We start from the raw sequence: 23,756 nt of genomic DNA on the forward strand, positions 1-23,756 counted from the left end.
ATATGCAGTAACACTGAAGGGACTAAATAGCATTTTTTTTTAAAATATTTATTTATTTGGCTGCATCAGGTCTTAGTTGTGGCACACAGGATCTTCATTGCGGCATGTGGGATCTTTCGTTGCAGTGGGCAGGCTCTCTAGTTGTGGTGCGCAGGCTCTAGAGAGCGCAGGCTTAGTAGTTGCGGCACGTGGGCTTAGTTGCCCCGCAGCATGTGGGATCTTAGTTCCCTGACCAGGGATCAAACCCATGTCCCCTGCATTGGAAGGTGGATTCTTAACCACTGGACCACCAGGGAAGTCCCCAGATAGCATTTTAATGCACAAGATGGGTTTTTAGAAATTTTTTGACGCTTAATAAAAATACGAGTGGAGTTCAGAATAGAACAAATAAAAAGAGAGGTGGTGCAGCATTCTACCACGTTTTGTTTGCTTTTGGGAAAGGGCAGACTAGTATTCAAGGAATAATGACTCTGTCTGCCAGTCTTCTCTTCATCATCCAGGAGAATAGATTAATGAAATACACCTGGAAAATTAAATCTAGGTAACCCATAGTAACATTCATTTTTGTTTTCAAGTTTAGCTTTCTTAGTCAATCAACCTCAAGAGCTATTAATAAGCAATGGGTTTTGACTGATTTGAATGCAAAACTTTTCCTTCCTTCTGTCCTTGGGTGGAATTTCTAAGAAGCAAGGATACTTTTGCTCAGGCTCACGTTCACTGTTTCCTTGCCAATCAGGTTGCTCACTCAGCAAGTATTTGTTGAGTGCTGAGCACCGTTCCAGGTACTTAAAATACATTAGTGAACACAGTAGACCAAGATCTCTGCCCTTGTGGAGCTTACATGCTGGGGGAAGGAGACAGAGAATAAATACAAACATGTAAATAAGAAGTTATATAGCTGTCAGCCAGTGATAAATGTTATGAAAAAGTTTACTGAACTTCAGGTTTTGTGGTGATGCTGGCTTTCTGTTTATTGTTGAAAGTGGCTAATGAAAATACTCAAGTAGTGGATATAAGACTTGCAGTTTTATGGAACATTTGGCATCATCACTTTCTGTAGGCTGCAGCTGGAGAATGCACCCACAGGTTAAGTGTGTTGGCAAACATGAAAAGATGCCCAACAACACTGATTATTAGAGAAAAGCAAATCAAAACTACAATGAGGTATCACCTCACACTTGTCAGAATGGCCACCATCAAAATATCTACAAACAGTAAATGCTGGAGAGGGTGTGGAGCAAAGGGAACCCCTCCTGCACTGTCGGTGGGAATGTAAATTGATACAGCCACTATGGAGAACAGTATGGAGGTTGCTTAAAAAACTAAAACTACAACTACCATATGACACAGCAATCCCACTCCTGGGCATATACTCTGAGAAAACCATAATTCAAAAAGACACATGCACCCCAGTGTTCATTGCAGCACTATTTACAATAGCCAGGACATGGAAGCAACCTAAATTTCCATCAACAGATGAATGGATAAAAAAGATGTGGTACATATATACAATGGAATATTACTCAGTCATAAAAAGGAATGAAATTGGGTCATTTGTAGAGATGTGGATGGACCTAGAGAGTGTCATACAGAGTGAAGTAAGTCAGAAAAACAAATATTGTATATTAATGCATATATGTGGAATCTAGAAAAATGGTATAGATGATCTTATTTGCAAAGCAGAAATGGAGACACAGACATAGAGAACAAATGTATGGATACCAAGGGAGGGGGGAGGAGGGAGGGGGGAGGAATTGGGAGATTGGGATTGACACATATACACTATTGATACTATGTATAAAATAGACAACTAATGAGAACATATTGTATAGCCCAGGGAACTCTGCTTAATGCACGTGATAACCTAAGTGGCAAGGAAATCCAAAAAAGAGGGAATATGTGTAGCTGATTAATTTTGCTGTACAGTAGAAACTAATACAACATTGTAAAGCAATTATACTCCAATAAAAATTAACTAAAAAAAAAAAGGATTGAATTATAAAGAAAAGAAAAGTGTTGGCAAGATGGGGATAAACAAGCTCACTGGAGCAAACTGTGCATGGGAAGTCACTGGGTTGCAGAGCAACAGCCTGAAAGACCACCAAAATGAGTTTATAATGTTGGTTGGCTACGGATACCCTCCATTGTAGAGCCTATGTTTGAAATTTCAGTATGACAATTTCACCAGCACCTCTCCAACTCCTTGTGCCAAGGCCAAAGGAAACAGTGTGGACATAATTGATTATTAATATCTATTCTGACTGGGAAAGGGTGTGGAGTTAGCATGAGATTATCTGAAGAATTTGGCAGGGAGGAGGGGTGATATAAAGACAAAATGTGAATGTGTTCCCAATCTCAGTCACATGCCAGCATTTTCAAGAGGCAAACACACAGTGAACAAGCCTAGACTGGGAGCAAACATACCTGAAGGCCCAGCCTCAGCTTTGTCTCTAATGCTGAACCTGCTCTGTCCCTTCAAGCAGGTTCTTCACATCATCAGGCATTGGTTTCCACAATGGTCAAATCAGAAATTTAAATTACTTTATTCACTTTCAATTTTTGAACCATTGGAACTTTTTTTTTCCGAGCAGAATTTTCTTTGGAAGCCCATATATAAAAAATTTCAAAGAAGAAGCAATAATAAAACAATAATAAAATAGTCTGATCGGAGCTGTGGAGCCGTCTTCCTTTTTCATAGCTCTACAACTTCAGAGAATGAGTTCAGAAACCTCTTGATGAAATGATATCTAAAATCTCTTAAAATTTCTAAAACAGTTGATAAGTTTTCTGGCCTACACAGTGCTGGGGGTTCAGGGCTCTGGTCTACCTAGGAATGTATGACATTATGGCCTTTAAATTCCACTATCTTTGAGTAATTATATTTCAATAGATTAATTATCTGTGACTGTTTTATGGTCAATTCATTTTGCTTTTGAAAATTTTATTCTCTATTTTATAGACAATTTCCATGGAGGACATTTTGAGATCCATTTTAATCAAGTGCGAGTTCCTGCCACCAATCTAATACTAGGTGAGATAAGTTTGGAAAAATGATTCTCTATTATTTTGTTTTAAAATATTTTCAGGTCTAAATCTGGAAAAGATACGAAGTATACCATAATTTAGATACTTTCGCCTCTTATTTACTCCATTTATAAAGGAAAATTTTTTCCTTTGGTGGATTTTCTTCATGGAATAATAAGGTTTTATTTAAGTATTTGATGTGGTGTCACATCAGTTGAAAACACAGCTAAATACAAAAATTATACAATTCAGAGCAACACACTTTTTCCTAAAACGTGATCTTCAAGCCTCTACTTGTTTTACTAAAACCTCAGTACTTTCTGCATTCAAGTCATATACACATTAGAAGCATAAATAACTTTGAATACTGTATGCCTAGAATGGCTCCATCCTCTTGCTTGTTGGAATCCTACTCAGCCTTCAGAGAACACCTCTGATGCCACCTCTTTCAGGAAAGTTCTTGTATTCCTCATCTCATCCACTCAACAAGCCCCTGATCCTGCCAGGCCCTAAGGTTACCATGATGAAGAGACAGCATCTCCCTCCTTTGCCTTTCTTGTCCCTCTCCATATCCCTTATCCCTAGCATCCTTGCCCCTCTTCTAGGTTCTAAACTCGGGTCTGTGTCTTATCTACATTTGTAACCATTGCAGCACTAACAAAACAACTTATGCAGAGTAGGTACTCAAAAGACAGTTCTTAAATTTGATCCAAGTTTTTCATGATGGTGGTTTAAAATACATAGAAATCAAAGTTCCATAAAGGTATAGTGAACCTTATTACAGAACTGACTTTTTTCCTACTGGAATGCCATTTTTATTGAGGGCATCTCATTAGTTTCTCAGGATTTGTGTAAATAACAAAAGAAATAGGCTGTGGTCATGTTATCCTTTCTTTCTCACAGGTGAAGGTAGGGGATTTGAAATTGCCCAAGGCCGCCTTGGACCTGGCAGAATCCACCACTGTATGAGAACAATAGGTTTGGCTGAACGTGCTTTGCAGATCATGTGTGAACGGGCAAAACAAAGGGTGGCCTTTAAGAAGAAACTGTATTCACATGTAAGGATAATTACTTATTTGAATTTATTGTAGCCCAATGTACTACACTAACCTTGAACCAAAACAGCATTACTTGGTCAGCAAGAGATTTCCTCTGCATAAACAAGGAGAAAATATGTTTTCCACAAAACATATTTATGTCTGAATTTAAATATAGTCTGACCAGAGGTAGTTATCTTTGTGAACGATTAAATAACTCTTTAAGTGCTTCAATACCTCAGCACACAGAGTGTGGACAATTCCTTCAACTTTCCCAGACTCTCGTTCTCTAGAGAACCTCGTACAGTAGCCTTCTGTACTAGTGTCTAGCCCTCTGTACTAGCCCTCTGTACATGTCCACTACTACTAGCCCTCCAGTAGTAGTGGACATGAGAGGGCTGTTGTAAGGAGGAAGGAAGGCTTGTCCTTTGGCTTTCTGGAAGGAATTAGGACAGATAAGTGGAGAGATATAGGAAAATAGCCTAAAACTCAGTGAAATAAGAGAGAGATAAAAATGGAATGGACTGCTTTAAAAAGAAGTGAGATTCCTGTCAATGGAGAAATGCAAGTAGAAATGGGATCAGCATTTGGTGGGATGTTCATGATATTTTGAATTCTCGTCTCTAAATTATGTACTACTGAGTCTGTTGTTTACAAAGTACAGTAAACAATATAGTTACATCTGGGCACTACAATCCAAATTAGACAATATTTATCAAGAGAAAAAGAGACGGTACTTCCCTGGTAGCGCAGTGGTTAAGAATCTGCATGCCAATGCAGGGGACACAAATTCGAACCCTGGTCCGGGAAGATCCCACATGCCATGGAGCAACTAAGCCCATGTGCCACAACTACTGAGCCTGCGTTCTAGAGCCCACAAGCCACAGCTACTGAGCCTGTGAGCCACAACTACTGAAGCCCACGCACCTAGAGCCTGTGCTCTAAAACAAGAAAAGCCACTGCAATGAGAAGCCTGTGCGCTACAATGAAGAGTAGCCCCCACTCGCTGCAACTAGAGAAAAATCCACACACAGCAACGAAGACCCAATGCAACTAAAAATAAATAATTGAATAAATTTATTTTTTTAAAAAAAGAGGAAAAGACGCTATCATTTCAGACTTCCTTCCTTATAAGAAATGTTGAAGGGAGCTTTTAAGCTGAAATAGAAAACTTTTTAAGAGAAATGAGATATCCAAATCATCTCCCCAAAAGCCCTTGTAAATTTTAAGGAGGCAAGAAAAATTATTATTAAATATTTAATACTTATGATTGCTAGCATGTAGTGTTAGGTCAAACTTGTAGTAATAAAATTGTGTTCTAGAGAACCTTGCTAGTCATGTTTGCCGGACATGTGTATTTTAGTACATTTTATAAGATTGTCACAAATGTACTTTACAACGCCTTGTAAGGTACATTTGTGACAATCATAAAAATTTTGCAGTATATTTTTTACCTTGAATTCCTATAGGCCATGTTTGCTTTTTTATGAAATATTATTCAGCATATCTATGATTTAGTTGTAACATCGTTCTTATGGAAAAATAACAGCCTGCTTTATGGCACATACCTAGGAATAATTTGTGGAAGAACCCCTTTAGTTAACTTTGAGAGCACGTGTTCAGCTGTTAGATGGGCACTATTGGAAGAGGTAAGAAGATGTGAATGTTTGAGGCCATGGACACAACTCCACAATGCTGCTGGAGTAGGAGCTAAAGAGTTGCTCATGGCATCAACTGTCACTTCTTACACTTTTCTCTTTTCAAGATTGCCTGGGAGGAGCTTCAAGACGGCAGAAGAGTAAGACATGGAGGTCACCTTCCTCCCCACAGATATATCAGAAATACATCTACATGTGGAACAACTTCTACAGAACACCTACTAAATGCTGGCAGAAGACCTCAGACCTCCCAAAAGGCCAAAAACTCCCCACGTACCTGGGTAGGGCAAAAGAAAAAAGAAAAAACAGAGACAAAAGAATAGGGACGGGACCTGCACCAGTGGGAGGGAGCTGTGAAGGAGGAAAGGTTTCCACACACTAGCAAGCCCCTTCGCGGGTGGAGACTGCAGGTGTCAGAAGAGGAATCTTCGGAGCCACAGAGGAGAGTGCAGCCACAGGGGTGCAGAGGGCAAAGCGGAGAGATTCCCACACGGAGGATCGGTGCCGATCAGCACTCACCAGCCCGAGAGGTTTGACTGCTCACCCGCCAGGGCGGGCAGGGCTGGGAGCTGAGGCTCGGGCTTCGGAGGTCAGATCCCAGGGAGAGGACTGGGGTTTGCTGCGTGAACACAGCCTGAAGGGGCTAGTGCACCACAGCTAGCCAGGAGGGAGTCCAGGAAAAAGTCTGGAGCTGCCGAAGAGGCAAGAGACATTTTCTTGCCTCTTTGTTTCACGGTGCACGAGGAGAGGGGATTAAGACCACCGACTAAATGAGCTCCAGAAACAGGTGCATCAGCACAGACACCAGGGATGGGCATGAGATGCTAAGGCTGCTGCTGCCACCACCAAGAAGCCTGTGAGCAAGCACAGGTCACTATCCACACCTCCCCTCCCGGGAGCCTGTGCAGCCCGCCACTGCCAGGGTCCCGTAATCCAGGGACAACTTCCCAGGAGAACACATGGCGCACCTCAGGCTGTTGCAACGTCACACCAGCCTCTGCTGCCGCAGGCTCACCCCGTGTTCCGTACCCCTCCCTCCCCCCGGCCTGCGTGAGCCAGAGCCCCCTAATCAGCTGCCCCTTTAACCCCATCCTGTCTAAGCAAAGAACAGATGCCCTCAGGTGACCTACATGCAGAGGTGGGGCAAAATCCAAAGGTGAACCCCAGGAGCTGTGCGAACAAAGAAGAGAAAGGGAAATCTCTCCCAGCAGCCTCAGGAGCAGAGGATTAAATCTCCACAATCAACTTGATGTACCCTGCATCTCTGGAATTCCTGAATAGACAATGAATCATCCCAAAATTGAGGTGGTGGACTTTGGGAGCAATGATATATATTTTTTTTTCCCCTTTTCTCTTTTTGGGAGTGTGTATGTATATGTTTCTGTGTGTGATTTTGTCTGTATATCTTTGCTTTTACCATTTGTCCTAGGGTTCTATCTGTCCGGGTTTGGGTTTTTTTTTTTTTTTTTCACTATAGTTTTTAGTGCTTATTATCATTGGTGGCTCTGTTTTTAGGTTTGGTTGCTCTCTTCTTTCTTTTTTTTTTTTTAATTACTTAAATTTTTTTTTATTTTCAATAATTATTTTTTATTTTATTATTTTATTTATTTATTTTCCTTTTTTCTCCCTTTTACTCTGAGCCATGTGGATGACAGGATCTTGCTGCTCCAACCGGGTGTCAGACCTGTGCCTCTGAGGTGGGAGAGCCGAATTCAGGACATTGGTCCACTAGAGACCTCCCAGCCCCATGTAATATCAAATGGTGAAAATCTCCCAGAGATCTCCATCTCAGCGCCAAGACCCAACTCCACTCAACAACCAGCAAGCTACAGTGTTGGACACCCTATGCCAAACAACTAGCAAGACAGGAACAAAACCCTACCAATTAGCAGAGAGGCTGCCTAAAATCATGATAAGGTCACAGACACCACAAAACACACCACCAGAGGCAGACCTGCCCACCAGAAAGACAAGATCCACCCTCATCCACCAGAACACAGCCAGTAGTCCCCTCCAACAGGAGCCTGACACAACCCACTGAACCAACCTTGGCCACTGGGGGCAGACAGCAAAAGCAACAGGAACTACGAACCTGCAGCCTGTGAAAAGGACACCCCCAAACCCAGTAAGTTAAGCAAAATGAGAAGACAGAGAAATACATAGCAGATTAAGGAGCAAGGTAAAAACCCACCAGACCAAACAAATGAAGAGGAAATAGGCAGTCTACCTGAAAAACAATTCAGAATAATGATAGTAAAGATGATCCAAAATCTTGGAAATGGAATGGAGAAAATACAAGAAACATTTAACAAGGATCTAGAAGAACCTAAGAGCAAACAATGATGAACAACACAATAAATGAAATTTAAAATTCTCTAGAAGGACTCAATAGCAGAATAACTGAGGCAAAAGAATGGATAAGTGACCTGGAAGATAATATAATGGAAATAACTACTGCAGAGCCAAATAAAGAAAAAAGAATGAAAAGAATTGAGGTCAGTCTCAGAGACCTCTGGGACAACATTAAACGCACCAACATTTGAATTATAGGGGTCCCAGAAGGAGAAGAGAAAAAGAAAGGGACTGAGAAAATATTTGAAGAGATTATAGTTGAAAATTCCCTAATATGGGAAAGGAAATAGTTAATCAAGTCCAGGAAGCACAGAGAGTCCCATACAGGACAAATCCAAGGAGAAATACACCAAGACACATATTAATCAAACTGTCAAAAATTAAATACAAAGAAAGCATAATAAAAGCAGCAAGGGAAAAACAACAAATAACATACAATGGAATCCCCATAAGGTTAACAGCTGATACTTCAGCAGAAACTCTGCAAGCCAGAAGGGAGTGGCAGTACATATTTAAAGTGATAAAAGGGAAAAAGCTACAACCAAGATTACTCTACCCAGCAAGGATCTCATTCAGATTCAAAGGAGAACCTTTACTGACAAGCAAAAGCTAACAGAATTCAGCACCACCAAACCAGCTTTATAACAAATGCTACAGGAACTTCTCTAGGCAGGAAACTCAAGAGAAGGAAAAGACCTACAATAACAAACCCAAAACAATTAAGAAAATGGGAATAGGAACATATATATCAATAATTACTTTAAATGTAAATGGATTAAATCCTCCAACCAAAAGCCCTACACTGGCTGAAAGGATACAAAAACAAAACCCTTATATATGCTGTCTACAAGAGACCCACTTCAGATCTAGGGACACATACAGACTGAAAGTGAGGGGATGGAAAAAGGTATTCCATGCAAATGAAAATCAACAGAAAGCTGGAGTAGCAATCCTCATATCAGACAAAATAGACTTTAAAATAAAGACTATTACAAGAGACAAAGAAGGACACTACATAATGATCAAGAGATCAATCCAAGAAGAAGATATAACAATTGTAAATATTTATGCACCCAACATAGGAGCACCTCAATACATAAGGCAAATACTAACAGCCATAAAAGAGGAAATCGACAGTAACACAATCATAGTAGGGGACTTTAACACCCCACTTTCACCAATGGACAGATCATCCAAGATTAAAATAAATAAGGAAACACAAGCTTTAAATGATACATTAAACAAGATGCACTTAATTGATATTTATAGGACATTCCATCCAAAAACAACAGAACACACTTTCTTCTCAGCTTCTCATGGAATTTTCTCCAGGATGGATCATATTTGGGTCACAAATCAAGCCTCAGGTAATTTAAGAAAATTGAAATCATATCAAGTATCTTTTCCTACTACAACATTATGAGACTAGATATCAATTACAGGAAAAAAGCTGTAAAAAATACAACACATGGAGGCTAAACAATACACTACTTAATAACCAAGAGATCACTGAAAAAATCAGACAGGAAATCAAAAAATACCTAGAAACAAATGAAAATGAAAACAGATAACCCAAAACCTATGCAATGCAGCAAAAGCAGTTCTAAGAGGGAAGTTTATAGCAATACAATCCTATCTTCAAAAACAAGAAACACCTCAAATAAACAACCTAACCTTACACCTAAAGCAATTAGAGAAAGAAGAACAAAAAAACCCCAAAGTTAGCAGAAGGAAAGAAATCATAAATATCAGATCAGAAATAAATGAAGGAAACAATAGCAAAGATCAATAAAACTCAAAGCTGGTTCTTTGAGAAGATATACAAAATTGATAAACCATTAGCCAGACTCATCAAGAAAAAGAGGGAGAGGACTCAAATCAATAAAATTAGAAATGAAAAAGGAGAAGTAACTGCTGACACTGCAGAGATACAAAGGATCATAAGCGATTACTACAATCAACTCTATGCCAAAAAATGGACAACCTGGAAGAAATGGACAAATTCTTAGAAAAGCACAACCTTCTGAGATTGAACCAGGAAGAAATAGAAAATATAAATAGAAAAATCACAAGCACTGAAATTTAAACTGTGATTAAAAGTCTTCCAACAAACAAAAACCCAGGATCAGATGGCTTCACAGGCGAATTCTATCAAACATTTAGAGAAGAGCTAACACCTTTCTTTCTCAAACTCTTCCAAACTATAGCAGAGGGAAGAACACTCCCAAACTCATTCTACGAGGCCACCATCACCCTGATACCAAAACCAGACAGATGTCACAAAGAAAGAAAACTACAGGCCAATATCACTGATGAACATAGATGCAAAAACCCTCAACAAAATACTAGCAAACAGACTTCAACAGCACATTAAAAGGATCATACACCATGATCAAGTGGGGTTTATCCCAGGAATGCAAGGATTCTTCAATATATGCAAATCATTCAATGTGATACACCATATTAACAAATTGAAGAAGAAAAACCATATGATAATCTCAATAGATGCAGAAAAAGCTTTTGAAAAAATTCAACACCCATTTATGATAAAAACCCTCCAGGAAGTAGGCATAGAGACAACTTACCTCAGCATAATAAAGGCCATATATAACAAACCCACAGCCGACATCATCCTCAATGGTGAAAAACTGAAACCGTTTACACTAAGATCAGGAACAAGACAAGGTTGCCCACCCTCACCACTATTATTCAACATTGTTTTGGAAGTTTTAGCCACAGCAATCAGAGAAGAAAAGGAAATAGAAGGAATCCAAATCGTAAAAGAAGTAAAGCTGTCACTGTTTGCAGATGACATGATGCTATACATAGAGAATCCTAAAGATGTTACCAGAAAATTACTAGAGCTAATCAATGAATCTGGTAAAGTAGCGGGATACAAAATGAATGCACGGAAATCTCTTGCATTCCTATACACTAATGATGAAAAAATCTGAAAGTGAAATTAAGGAAACACTTCCATTTACCATTGCAACAAAAAGAATAAAATACCTAGGAATAGGGCTTCCCTGGTTGCGCAGTGGTTGAGAATCCACCTGCCGATGCAGGGGACACAGGTTTGTGCCCCGGTCCAGGAAGATCCCACATGCTGCGGAGCAGCTAGGCCCATGAGCCATGGCCACTGAGCCTGCGCGTCCGGAGCCTGTGCTCCACAATGGGAGAGGCCACAACAGTGAGAGGCCCATGTACCTAAAAAAAAACAAAAACCTAGGAATAAACCTACCTAGGAGACAAAAGAGCTGTATGCAGAAAAATATAAGACACTGATGAAAGAAATTAAAGATGATACAAATAGATGGAGAGATATACCATGTTCTTGGATTGGAAGAATCAGCATTGTGAAAATGACTATACTACCCAAAGCAATCTACAGATTCAATGCAATCCCTATCAAACAGGCATTTTTCACAGAACTAGAACAAAAAATTTCACAATTTGTATGGAAACACAAAGGACCCTGAATAGCCAAAGCAATCTTGAGTAAGAAAAACGGAGCTGGAGGAATCAGGCTCCCTGACTTCAGATTATACTACAAAGCTACAGTAATCAAGACAGTATGGTCTGGCACAAAAACAGAAACATAGATCAATGGAACAGGATCCAAAGCCCAGAGATAAACCCATGCACATATGGTCACCTTATTTTTGATAAATGAAGCAAGATTATTCAATGGAGAAAAGACAGCCTCTTCAATAAGTGGTGCTGGGAAAACTGGACAGCTACATGTAAAAGAATGAAATTAGGACACTCCTTAACACCACACACAAAGATAAACTCAAAATGGATTAAAGACCTAAATATAAGGCCAGACACTATAAAACTCTTAGAGGAAAACATAGGCAGAACACTCTATGACATAAATCACAGCAAGATCCTTTCTGACCCACCTCCTAGAAAAATGGAAATAAAAACAAAACTAAACAAATGGTACTTAATGAAACTTAAAAGCTTTTGCACAGCAAAGGAAATCGTAAGATGAAAAGACAACCCTCGGAATGGGAGAAAATATTTGGAAATGAAGCAACTGACAAAGGATTAACCTCCAATTTTAGAAGCAGCTCGTGCAACTCAGTATGAAAAAAACAACCCCATCCAAAAATTGGCAGAAGACCTAAATAGACATTTCTCCAAAGAAGACATACAGATGGCCAAGAAGCACATTAAAAGCTGCTCAACATCACTAATTATTAGAGAAATGCAAATCAAAACTACAGTGAGGTATCACCTCACACCAGTTAGAATGGGCGTCATCAGAAAATCTAGAAACAGCAAATGCTGGAGAGGGTGTGGAGAAAAGGGAACCCTCTGGCCCTGTTGGTGGGAATGTAAATTGATGCAGCCACTATGGAGAACAGTATGGAGGTTCCTCAAAGAACTAAAAATAGAATTATCATATGATCCAGCATTCCCACTACTGGGCATATACCCAGAGGAAACCATAATTCGAAAAGACAGATGCATCCCAATGTTCGTTGCAGTACTGTTTACAGTAGGCAGGTAATGGAAACAACCTAAATGCCCATCGACAGATGAATGGATAAAGAAGATGTGGTACATATATACAATGGAATATTACTCAGCCAGAAAAAGGAATGAAATTGGGTCATTTGTTGAGACGTGAATGGATCTAGAGACTGTCACACAGAGTGAAGTAAGCCAGAAAGAGAAAAACAAATATCGTGTATTAACACACATATGTGGAACCTAGAAAAATGGTACAGATGAACTGGTTTTCAGGGCAGAAATTGAGACACAGACGTACAGAACAAATGTATGGACATGAAGGCGGAAAGTGGCAGGGTTTGGGGGTGGAGGGGTGATGAATTTGGTGATTGGGATTGACATGTATACACTGATATGTATAAAATGGATGACTAATAAGAACCTGCTGTATAAAAAAATAAGTAAAATTCAAAAAAAAATAATACAGAGAGAAACCTTGTACCTTTGACCCAGTTTCCCCCAGTTGCAACATCTTATCAAACTATAATACATTATCAGAACCAAGATATTGTCATCAATATAGTCAAGATACAGAACATTTCCATTACCACAGAGAGCCCTCATGTTGTCATTTTATAGCTGCACCCATTTCACTCTCACCCCTCCTTCCTCCTTAACTCCTGGCAACCACTAATCTGTTCTTCATCTTTATAATTTTGTCATTTCAGAAAAGAAATTATACAGTATTTAAACTTTTGGGGTTGTTTTCTTTCATTCAGCATAATTCTTTGGAGATTTATCCAGGTTATATGTATTAGTAGCTGGCTTCTTTTTATTGCTGAGTAGTATTCCTTGGTGTGGATTATCACAGTTTAACTATTCACCTGTTGAGGGATATTTGGGTTTTTTTCAGTTTTGAGCTGTTACAAATAAAGCTGCTATAAACATTCAAGTATAGGTTTTAGCATAAACTTAAGTCTTTATTTCTCTGATATAAATGCCTAAAAATGCAGTTGCTGGGTCATGTGGTAGTTGCATGTTTAGTTTTTTAAGAAACCACCAAACTGTCTTCCAGAATGACTATGCCATTTTTCATTCTCACCAGCTGTGTATGAGTGATCCAGTTTCTTAGTAGAACATTATGTATAATGTTGGCTGCAGATTTTTGGAGATGTTCTTTGTTAAGTTGAATTACCCTCTATAACTAGTTTTCTGAGAGTTTTTATCATGAATGAATGTTGAATTTTGTCAAATGATTTTTCTGCATTAATTTGTATGACCATGTGATTTTTTTTCAGTTTGTTAATATGATGGAGTACATTGATCGATTTTCAATACTAAACTACCTTTGCATCCTTAGAATAAACCCTACTTTGTCATTATGTATAATTCTTTTTATTTTTTTTGAAAGTTTTATTTATTTTTAAAATTTACTATTTATTTATTTATTTTGGCTGCGCCAGGTCTTAGTTGTGGCATGCGTGATCTTTAGTTGCAGCATGTGGACTCTCTTAGTTGTGGCACGTGGGTTCTTAGTTGAAGCATGCAGACTTCTTAGTTGTGGCATGCGAACTCTTAGTTGCTGCATGCATGCATGCGGGATCTAGTTCCCCGACCAGGGATTGATCATGGGCCCCCTGCAATGGGAGCACAGAGTCTAACCCACTGGCCCACCAGGGAAGTCCCGAGAGTTATGTTTTACTTGGTGGAAATTTTTAGGACTTCAAGCCTGAGAGACAGCACCTCAAGTAACCCTGAGAGAACTGTTCCTAGGAGGGAGCCAGGATATATAGGAGTTTTGCAACAAAGGGCAGGTAGTCTGAACATCAAAAGATTATTGTTAATTAAAGAAAACCAGATTGTCTAGATTTATGTTAATTCTTCTTTAGACATTTGGTAGAGTTCTCCAATGAAACCATTTGGGCCTGGAGATTTGGTCTGGGGGTAGTTTTTAATTTACAGTTCAGTTTCCTTAATAGTTATAGGGTTATTCACATTATCTATTTTATATTGAATGAATTGTGGTAGTTTGTATTTTTTGAGGAAGTGATCCATTTTGTCTAAGCTGTCAATTTTATGTGTTTAGAGTTGTTCATAATATTCTCCTGTTATCCTATTGATGTCTGCAGGGTCTTCAGTGATACCCTGTTTCATTACTGAAATTAGTTATTTGTACCTTCCTTTTCCTTTGTCTGTCTTGTTAGAGGTCTGTCAATTTTACTGGTCTTTTCAAAGAATATATATTAATTATTAATATATAAAATTATACAATATAATAATTGATATGACAACATTAACAAGATCTTTGTTTCATTGATTTTCTCTTTTTTTTGTTTTGTTTTCAATTTTATTGATTTCTGCTATTTATCATATCTTTTCTTTTGCTTTCTTCAGACTTATTTTGCTCTTTTTTTTCTAGGTTCTTGGTGCGGTAGCAAGGAGTATTGATGTGAGACATTTCCTCTTTTCTAATCTATGTGTTTAGTGCTGTAAATTTTCCTCTCAACACTGCTTTACCTGTATTCCACAAATTTTTATGTATTGTATTTTCATATTAATCCCATCAGTGTATTTTTCAATTTTCCTTGAGATTCTCTTTTTAAAATTTTTTAATTAATTAATTTGTTTATTTTAATGCTATTCTTTAAAAAAAAATTTTTGGTCTGTTTTCTCTCTGTGGTTCAGATTGGGCAATTGCTATTGTCCTGTCTTCCAGTTCATTGATTTGTCCCTTTGTTCCCTCCATTCTGCTGTTGAGCCCATCCACTGAGCTTTTTATTTAAATGGTTATATTTTTCAGTTACAAAATATCCATTTTTTTCTTCTTTATTTCTTCTTAGTAATTTCATTACTAAGACTTAAGTTCCTTTGCTGAGGCTTTCTGTTTTCTCATTAGTTTCAGTTGTGTTTCTATTTACTGATTGAAGCATTTTTATCATAGTTGCTTTAAAATCTTTGTCAGAAATTATAACATTTCTGTTATCTCAGAGTTGTCATCATCATAAATTTTGAGACTTCCTGGGTTTTGGCATGACAAATGATTTTTTTGTTAAAACCTAGACATTTTCATATTATGTTATGAGATTCTGGATCTTATTTAAACTTTCTATTTTAGCTGGGTTTCTCTGACACTGCTCTGTTAGAGGAAGGGGTTGCACCTCATTACTGCCAGGCAGAGGTAGGTAGAAGTACAGCTTCCCACTCAGCCTCCACTGATAGCTGAGGAAAGGGGTGCATTCTCATCACTGAGTGGTCCCCAATGACATCATAGAGGGGAGGGAACTTGTTCCTGGTGTTGCTCCTTACTTGACACTCTCTGTCTGATACCACCCTGGCAAGGGTGTTGAGGTACCTCATCTCAGCACTCACAAGGGTGGAAGTCTGTGCTGGCATGAGTAGGAGTGGGGCCAGTGCTTTTTTTTTTTAGTATTGGCTTGGGTAGAGTGGTTATTCTCTAAGTTTTCTGTCTTTCTAGCTGCCCCTTCCCAATCCTTCAGCTAAAGACAGTATTTGTTGAGGCTGTTCTTCGTTTGATTTTTGTCTGTGCTCCTTGGTATTTCCAGGTTGCTGGCTTCTTCAGCTCCAAGTCTGGGATATATGAGACAAAGAGGAAACGGAGGGAACTTACTACCATGTTGTTCTTCTGTTCCCAAAGTCCCTGGCCAGTCTGGCTTCTTCTCTCTACCTTTCAGAGTCTTCTTGTGTTTGTTCTATGGATGATACCCAAGATTTTAGTTGTACTTTGCAGGAGGAATAGGGAAACATACATCTATTCCATCTTCCTGGAAATAGAAGTCTTTGGAAATACCAATTTCATAATTTGTGCAAGTATTCTATAAACCACAATGTGGAGTTCTCTGGGAAAACCTGAACTGGAGAATACGGACTGGTGCTGAAGCTGAGGTAGAATCTGCTCCACTCTAGATCTGGGGCTTAGGAAACACACACTCAGGCATGTATACAGAGCACATAAATTTAGCAACTTAGATGAAATGGATCAATTCCTCAAAAGCCACAAAATACCAAAACTCACTGAATGTGAAATAGATAACCTGAATGGTTCTACAACTATTAAAGAAGCTGAATACACAGTTTAAAATATCCTGAGAAAAGAAATCTTCAGGCCCAAATGGTTTCACTGGTAAATTCTGCTAAACAGTTAAAGAAGAAATAACACAAATTCTACACAATCTCTTCCAGAAAAACGAAGAGGAGGAAGCACGTGCCAACTCATTTATGAGACCAGAATTACACTAATCCAAAACCAGACAAGAACAAACTACAGACCAGTATAGATGTAAAAACCTAGCAAATGTAATCCAGCAATATGTAAAAAGGACAACCAAGTGAGGTTTATCCCAGGAATGCAAGGCTGATTCATATTCGAATATCAATCATTAAGAAAATTAATCATTGTAATGTGCCATATTAACAGCCTAGAAAAGAAAAACCACATGATCATATCGATTGATAGAAAAAGGCACTTGACAAAATTCAGCATCTATTCATGATAAAACTCTCAGCATACTAGAGATAGAAAGGAATTTATTTAACCTGAAACAGAGCATCTAAAAATTCTACAGCCAACATCATACTTAATAATGAAAGACTGAATGTTTTTATTCCCAAGATTGGGAACAAAGCAAGGATGTTTATTCTCACCACTGCTCTTTTTTTTTTTTTTAACACTTTTAAAATGTTTATTTATTTATTTATTTATTTTTAGCTGTGTTGGGTCTTCATTGCTGCATGCAGGCTTTCTCTAGTTGGGGCGAGCAGGGGCTACTCTTCATTGCAGTGCACGGACTTCTCATTGCGGTGGCTTCTCTTGTTGTGGAGCATGGGCTCTAGGTGCGCAAGCTTCAGTAGTTGTGGCACATGGGCTCTGTAGTTGTGGCTCACAGGCTCTAGAGCATAAGCTCAGTAGTTTTGGCACACAGACTTAGTTGCTCAGCGTCATGTGGGATCTTCCCAGACCAGGGCTCGAACACATGTCCCCTGCATTGGCAGGTGGATTCTTAACCACTGTGCCACCAGGGAAGTCCCATCACCACTGCTCTTTATCATCATAGAGGAAGTCTTAGCCATTGTGGTGAGACAAGAAAAAGAAATAAAGTGCATAGTTGGGGGAAAAAATAAATAAAGCTGCCCCTCTTTGTAAACATGATAGTGTAGAAAATCCTTAGAAATCTACCAAACAAATCAAAACAATCCTCCTAGAACTAATAATAAGTGACTTTAGCAAAGTCATAGGATTGAATCAACACATAAAATTAATTTTATTTCTGTATACTAGCAGTGAACAATCGGAAGCTGAAATTTTTTAAATACCATTTACAATAGACTAAGAAAGGAAATAGGTACAAATCTAACCAAACATGTATAGAATCTAGATGCTAAAAATTATAAAAGTGTAAAAGAAACCAAAAGGAGCCTAAATAAATACAGAGAAATACTGTGTTCATGGATTGGAAGGCTAACATAGTAAAGATGTCAGCTATTCTCAAATTGATCTATAGATTTAATGTAATTCCAATCAGAATCCCAGCAGAACATTTTTGTAGATATAAGCAAGTTGATCCTAGAATTTATATGGAAATACAGAGAAACTAAAATAATAAAACAGTTTGAAAAAGAAGAGTAAAGTTGGAGGAATCACAGTATCTGATTGAAGACTTACCATAAGCTACGACAATCAAGACAGTGTGGTATAAGGAGAGACACATAGGTCTTTGGAACAGAATAGCAGGTCTAGAAATAGACTCATAAAAACATGGGTCAATTGACTTTTTTATATAGGTGAAAATATCACGAAGATAAAAGTCTCCTGACCTGGTATTAGGCAAAATGTTCTTAGACATGCACCAAAAACATGACACATAAGGGAAAAATTGACAAATTGTACTTCATTAAAATTGAACACTTTGGCACTATGAAAGTCACTATTAAGAGAATGAAAAAAGCTATGGACTGGGAGAAAGTATTTGCAAATTGCCTATCTAACAAATGACTGAATAATGAACTCTAAGCCCAGCTCTCTAAGCCCACTTTAAAAATGGGCAAATGACTTGAACAGACTTGCCACCAAACAGAATTTATAAATGGCAAATAAACACATCAAGCGGTGACCAATATCATCAGCAATTAGGGAAATGCAAATTAAAACCACCATGAGATATCTCACATTGTTAAAATGGCTAAAATTTTAAAATACTGATGATAGCAAGTGCTGATGGTTTGAAGAGTAACTGGAACTCATATACTGCTGGTGGGAATGCAAAATGGTACAGTCACTCTGGAAAACTGACGGCTTCTTACAAGTATTTACCACATGACCTAACAATTCCACTCCTGGTATTTGCTTTAAAAAAATAAAAAGGTATGTTCACACAGAAACCCATATACAGATATTTACAGAAGTTCTGTTAATAATTCACCAAAAACTGGAAACAACCCAACTGTCCTTCAACAGGTGAATGGAAAAACAAATCGTGTTACATCCCTACAATGGAATACTACTCAGTGATAAAGAGGAATGGACAGTTGATACACAGAACAATTCGGATGAAATTCAAAGGAATTATGCTGAGTGAAGGAAGCCGGCCTCTAAAGAATACATGCTAAATGATTCCATTTATATGACATTCTGGAAAAGGCAACAGTATAATAACTGAGAACCATTCAGTGGTTGCTAGAGGGCAGAAGTAGTGTTAAAAAGGGGCAGCATGAGGGAGTTTTTTGGGGGAGATGAAACTGTTCTGTATCTTGATTGTGGTTATACCAGTATACACGTGTTAAAATTCATAGAACTGTTCACCAAAGAAAAAGTTCATGTTTACTAAATAAATAATAGTAATAACACAACAAAGGATGCTGGACCATTCTAACACTGAAATTATCTTAGGAATTATCTAGATTGTCTATAAGCAGGTCCACCACCTTACATTTAACCAAGTGTCAATGGTAGTGTGCAGTTAGCATTCAGAAGGGCCAGTAAGGAGTGTCTTGGCAATAAGAAAATTGCTCAGTTAGACCATCTTAACTTTAGACACCAGGATATCCAAAATAAATTATTTTTCTTAGCAAATAAAGTTTTTTCTAAAATCCACCAATGTTACCTGCAGCATTCCATGGGTATGTGGCTGGCTGGTTATTTCAAACAAATTAACTCTTCCATTTAAAAATATATAGAGGACTTCCCCAGTGGTGCAGTGGTTAAGAATCTGCCTGCCAATGCAAGGAACATGGGTTCGAGCCCTGGTCCGGGAAGATCCCACATGTCGTGGAGCAACTAATCCCATGCGCCACAACTACTGAGCCTGCGTGCCACAACTACTGAAGCCCGCATGCCTAAAGCCTGTGCTCTGCAACAAGAGAGGCCACCACAATGAGAAGCCCATACACCACAACGAAGAGTAGCCCCCACTCACCGCAACTACAGAAAGCCCGCATGCAGCAATTAAGACCCAACGCAGCCAAAGATTAAATAAATATATTTATTTAAAATATATAATTAAAATATATAGAGTAAGGCTTGAGAACAGTCCTTGGCGTAGAGGATGTTTTCACCAAACTACCAGTCTGTGTTACATGTGGACCTCAGACACCAGCTTATCTCCTCCTTCTTCTGCTGCCCTTTGCTCCCCTGCAGGAGGTGGTGGCTCACTGGATCGCTGAAAGCCGCATTGCCATTGAGGAGATCCGCTTGTTGACCTTGAAAGCTGCCCATAGCATTGATACTCTGGGCAGCTCTGGTGCTAAGAAGGAGGTGAGGCCCCTTGGACCACCATCTGCCAAGCCTTCTCCAAGAAGTTTGTCCCACTCTTTGGGCATTCCAGGTTTCATGGTGCCTTGAGGGCACTCAGAATATCAGAAGCTTCCATGTGATTTTGGTTTAAAAATTATAAATGTATAATTTATACATTTATACAATCACCCTTGCTAGTTTTCCTTTCACTGGGCTGCTTTAGGGAATGATTTTCAGGATGCAGAATATCTTCAGCTTTCTTGAGATGCAGCAAGAGAAGGCAGAGAAGGTAGGGAAATACCAAACTTCATACTGACTTGGAATTGTACCCGGTATGTTACTTTCTGCTAACCTCTTGACTTGGGCAAAGTATGTGACCTGTCTGCCTATGGCCTAGGGTTCTAGCGAAGACTGACCAAGTTGATACAGAATGCAGAGCACTGTGCTGCCACATAGAAATGTTTCATAGAAGACACCTCTCGTCCCCTGCCTTCTTATGTTTCTGGCTTATTTGGAATAAGAACATGATCGTTTAATTATAAAAGCAATGAAATTGCCAAGGGAAAACTGATTATCGAAGACTTTTTAACTCTTTATGATCCCTAAGGTGATGAATGTCACTTATCAGTTGCCTGAAATCCTTTTAGAAACAAGACAATACAAGTAATAAATAAGTTAATAAAATGTGATTTGGAAGAGATATCTCTTTCCAGAAGGTCTGTGTTGACTGAAATATGTCCGTTAGCTGCATTAGTGGATCTTTGTTGGCTTTCATCAAAGATTGTGTTTCAGTGGTGTGTGTATGTGGGAAAGTTCCCTTGTTTCTTTTCACAAAGAAAATACAGATTATATCAAATTCTATCACATTGTGTATTGTCTAAGAAAGGAACATTCTTTTTATATCTTGTTTATGTAGATTGCAATGATTAAAGTGGCCGCTCCTCGGGCCGTCTGCAAAATTATTGACCAGGCCATCCAAGTGTGTGGAGGTGCCGGCGTTTCCCATGAATACCCTCTGGCTAACATGTGAGTAGATGTCATTTAATCACCATCTACATTTGATGGGCTTGGAGTTAAAAAAATCTACAGATGGCTTGATACTAACTGTTTATGAAGAAAATAAAAATAGCTAACTTACTTTAAAGCATAATTGAAGGCTAACTGAGGCAATATAGGTATTTTACTATAGAGCTCAGTACCAATAAATAGTTTTATGATTACAATTGTCATTTCACTCATTCATGTTCACTTTTACACTGAGAAGATGCACTGAGGGTTCCTGAGCTGTAAATAACTCATGGGGGTTCACCCTGGAACAGGAAGGAGAGGAGGGGAGCAGAGCAAGGCTTAGGTATGCACTTAGGACACTTTACCACCCACACCCAGAGGCCGTGGCCGGACTGCGGCAGTGCATGCCAGCCACCACCTCATGTCCACATGTGCTTTCTGGGATCAAGAAGGAATACTCTCCACTGCCCATCACCACTGGGCATGGTGCCACCTTCTCTCTCACACTGGAGATAAGAGTCTGGTGCCCCATCAGTTTCCCCCATCAATTTTTAATAAGAAAGAACTAAATATATAGTACTATATATTTATAGTATATAAATGTTATATATTCTTCATGGCCTGTGGATTACCTAAGATATCTCCTAGTTCTAGCAAATACTAGTACCTACAGCAAACCAAGACTGAGATTAAGCTCACTGCACTGTGCCATTTAAGATTCCACTCCCAAGGTGAGGACTTGAAAATGGCATTTCACAAGCCCTTGGGCTGACTTTCCTTGATTTTCCCTGTGCAATTTTTCTTATCACTGCCTTGGCGAGATTTCAAACACTAATAATCTTGGCTTAGAATCAGAGTGACTGATGTTAAAGCATCAGGTTCCTCTTTGCTAAGTCCTGCCATCCCTGCTCTTTGTGTTTTTGCAGGTATGCCCTAACGCGAACTTTGCGCTTAGCAGATGGGCCCGATGAAGTTCACCTCTCGGCAGTTGCAAAAATGGAGCTGTGGGACCAAGCCAGAAGCCTGAGGGCCAAGGTGTAGAATTCATTGGCTCCAGCATTTGTATCTCATTCAGCTTTTGCAGCAGTTTAAGCACAGGATTAATTACTCACTTTGGTAAAGTTTTGAGCATCTGTTTTAATCAATGGGTTTTGTCATTTCAAGGGTCACACTTAAAATTTTATAATTTCAAGGGTTTCAGTGAAAAAGAAATTTCATAGCTGTTGTCATTCAGTCTAACACCTAAGTGTATAGCATTTATTTTTTAAACGCTTCTCTTGTAAAGAAATCATGAAATAAATTGGAGAACTAAAGCATAGCGTAAAAATATTTTCACTTCTTTACTTTCAGGAATTGTTCCACTTATATTTAATCACTACTTTGTAAAAAATATTGTGGGATCCCCTTTTTAACATTGGTTTTAGGGGCTGGTTTAACACTTTGTGGTAATGTTTGCACTGGAGAAGGATGGATGACTGATTGGGTCATTTTAGAGTTTGTATTGCTATAAGCCTCTTCATAATTCAACAGGAAGCATTTATACATAAAATCTGATTGTTACTAGAAGACATGGCATCTTATGAGAAAATATAATTAAGAAAAATTTTAATTATGTATAAAATGTTGATGCTAACAGTGGATAGTTTAACCTACAAGAAAGTTATGCAGTTTTGAGAGGAGATTAAAGACAGTGTTCTCTGAACACCATTCTGTTAATAGCAACACCCTAAGCCAACATCCTTGGGGCACTTTAAGTCAGTGCTGCCAAGGACTGCAGCCCAGGCCATGTTGTAAGTCTTGAGCACCTGAACTGTGGTCAGCATAACTGAGGAACTGAATTTTTGATTTTTTTTAATTTTAATTAATCCAAATATAGATTCTCAACTCAGTTACTGGAAAACTTTTAAGTATGCTTGGAATAACTTGGGTATGTGAATTGTCTTTTGCAAATGTAAATTGTATGAAATCTAAATACAGAGCAAGTATTTTGAATGAAAATTTAACATCCAAATTAAGAAAGTATACAATATATACCAGATTTTGAAGACTCAGTATGAAAAAAAAATTAAATGTCTCATTAATACTTTTCTAATATTGATTACATGCTGAAATGGTAATATTTTGGATATATTGAGTTAAATAAAATATATTATTTAAATTAATTTTACCTGTTTCTTGTTACATTTTTAGTTTGTGGAATTGGAATAGTTACTGGCAAATTTTTTTTTTTTTTTTTTTTTTTTGCGGTATGCAGGCCTCTCACTGTTGTGGCCTCCCCCATTGCGGAGCACAGGCTCCGGAGGCACAGGCTCAGTGGCCATGGCTCACAGGCCCAGCCGCTCCACGGCATGTGGGATCCTCCCGGACCGGGGCACGAACCCGCGTCCCCTGAATCGGCAGGCGGACTCTCAACCACTGCGCCACCAGGAAAGCCCGGCAATTTTTTTTTAATTTTCAAATGAAAGTATT

General features: G+C 38.6%; 1 protein-coding gene across 5 annotated transcripts in view; it reads left to right on the forward strand.

Annotated features, from left to right (window-relative positions):
• The window catches only part of ACAD11 (acyl-CoA dehydrogenase family member 11), a 91,814-nt gene extending 68,365 nt beyond the window's left edge, over positions 1–23,449 (forward strand). Inside the window, exons 16-21 of one of the 5 annotated variants that reach the window (XM_033417878.2) lie at positions 2,960–3,031; positions 3,928–4,082; positions 14,952–14,981; positions 20,184–20,300; positions 21,196–21,305; positions 22,214–23,449. In XM_033417878.2, coding sequence (XP_033273769.2) covers positions 2,960–3,031; positions 3,928–4,082; positions 14,952–14,981; positions 20,184–20,300; positions 21,196–21,305; positions 22,214–22,328 — 599 coding nt within the window. In that variant the 3' untranslated portion in view covers positions 22,329–23,449. Of the gene's footprint in view, positions 1–2,959; positions 3,032–3,927; positions 4,083–5,826; positions 6,328–14,951; positions 14,982–19,004; positions 20,085–20,183; positions 20,301–21,195; positions 21,306–22,213 lie in introns of those variants that run through there. The other 4 variants (XM_004286533.3, XM_049710535.1, XM_033417879.2 and 1 more) reach the window with 4 other exon arrangements.
• The last annotated feature ends 307 nt before the right edge of the window (positions 23,450–23,756 follow it).

The sequence above is a fragment of the Orcinus orca genome, chromosome 5, assembly GCF_937001465.1.
Source record: "Orcinus orca chromosome 5, mOrcOrc1.1, whole genome shotgun sequence".
In the NCBI taxonomy this organism is placed as follows: Eukaryota; Metazoa; Chordata; class Mammalia; order Artiodactyla; family Delphinidae; genus Orcinus; species Orcinus orca.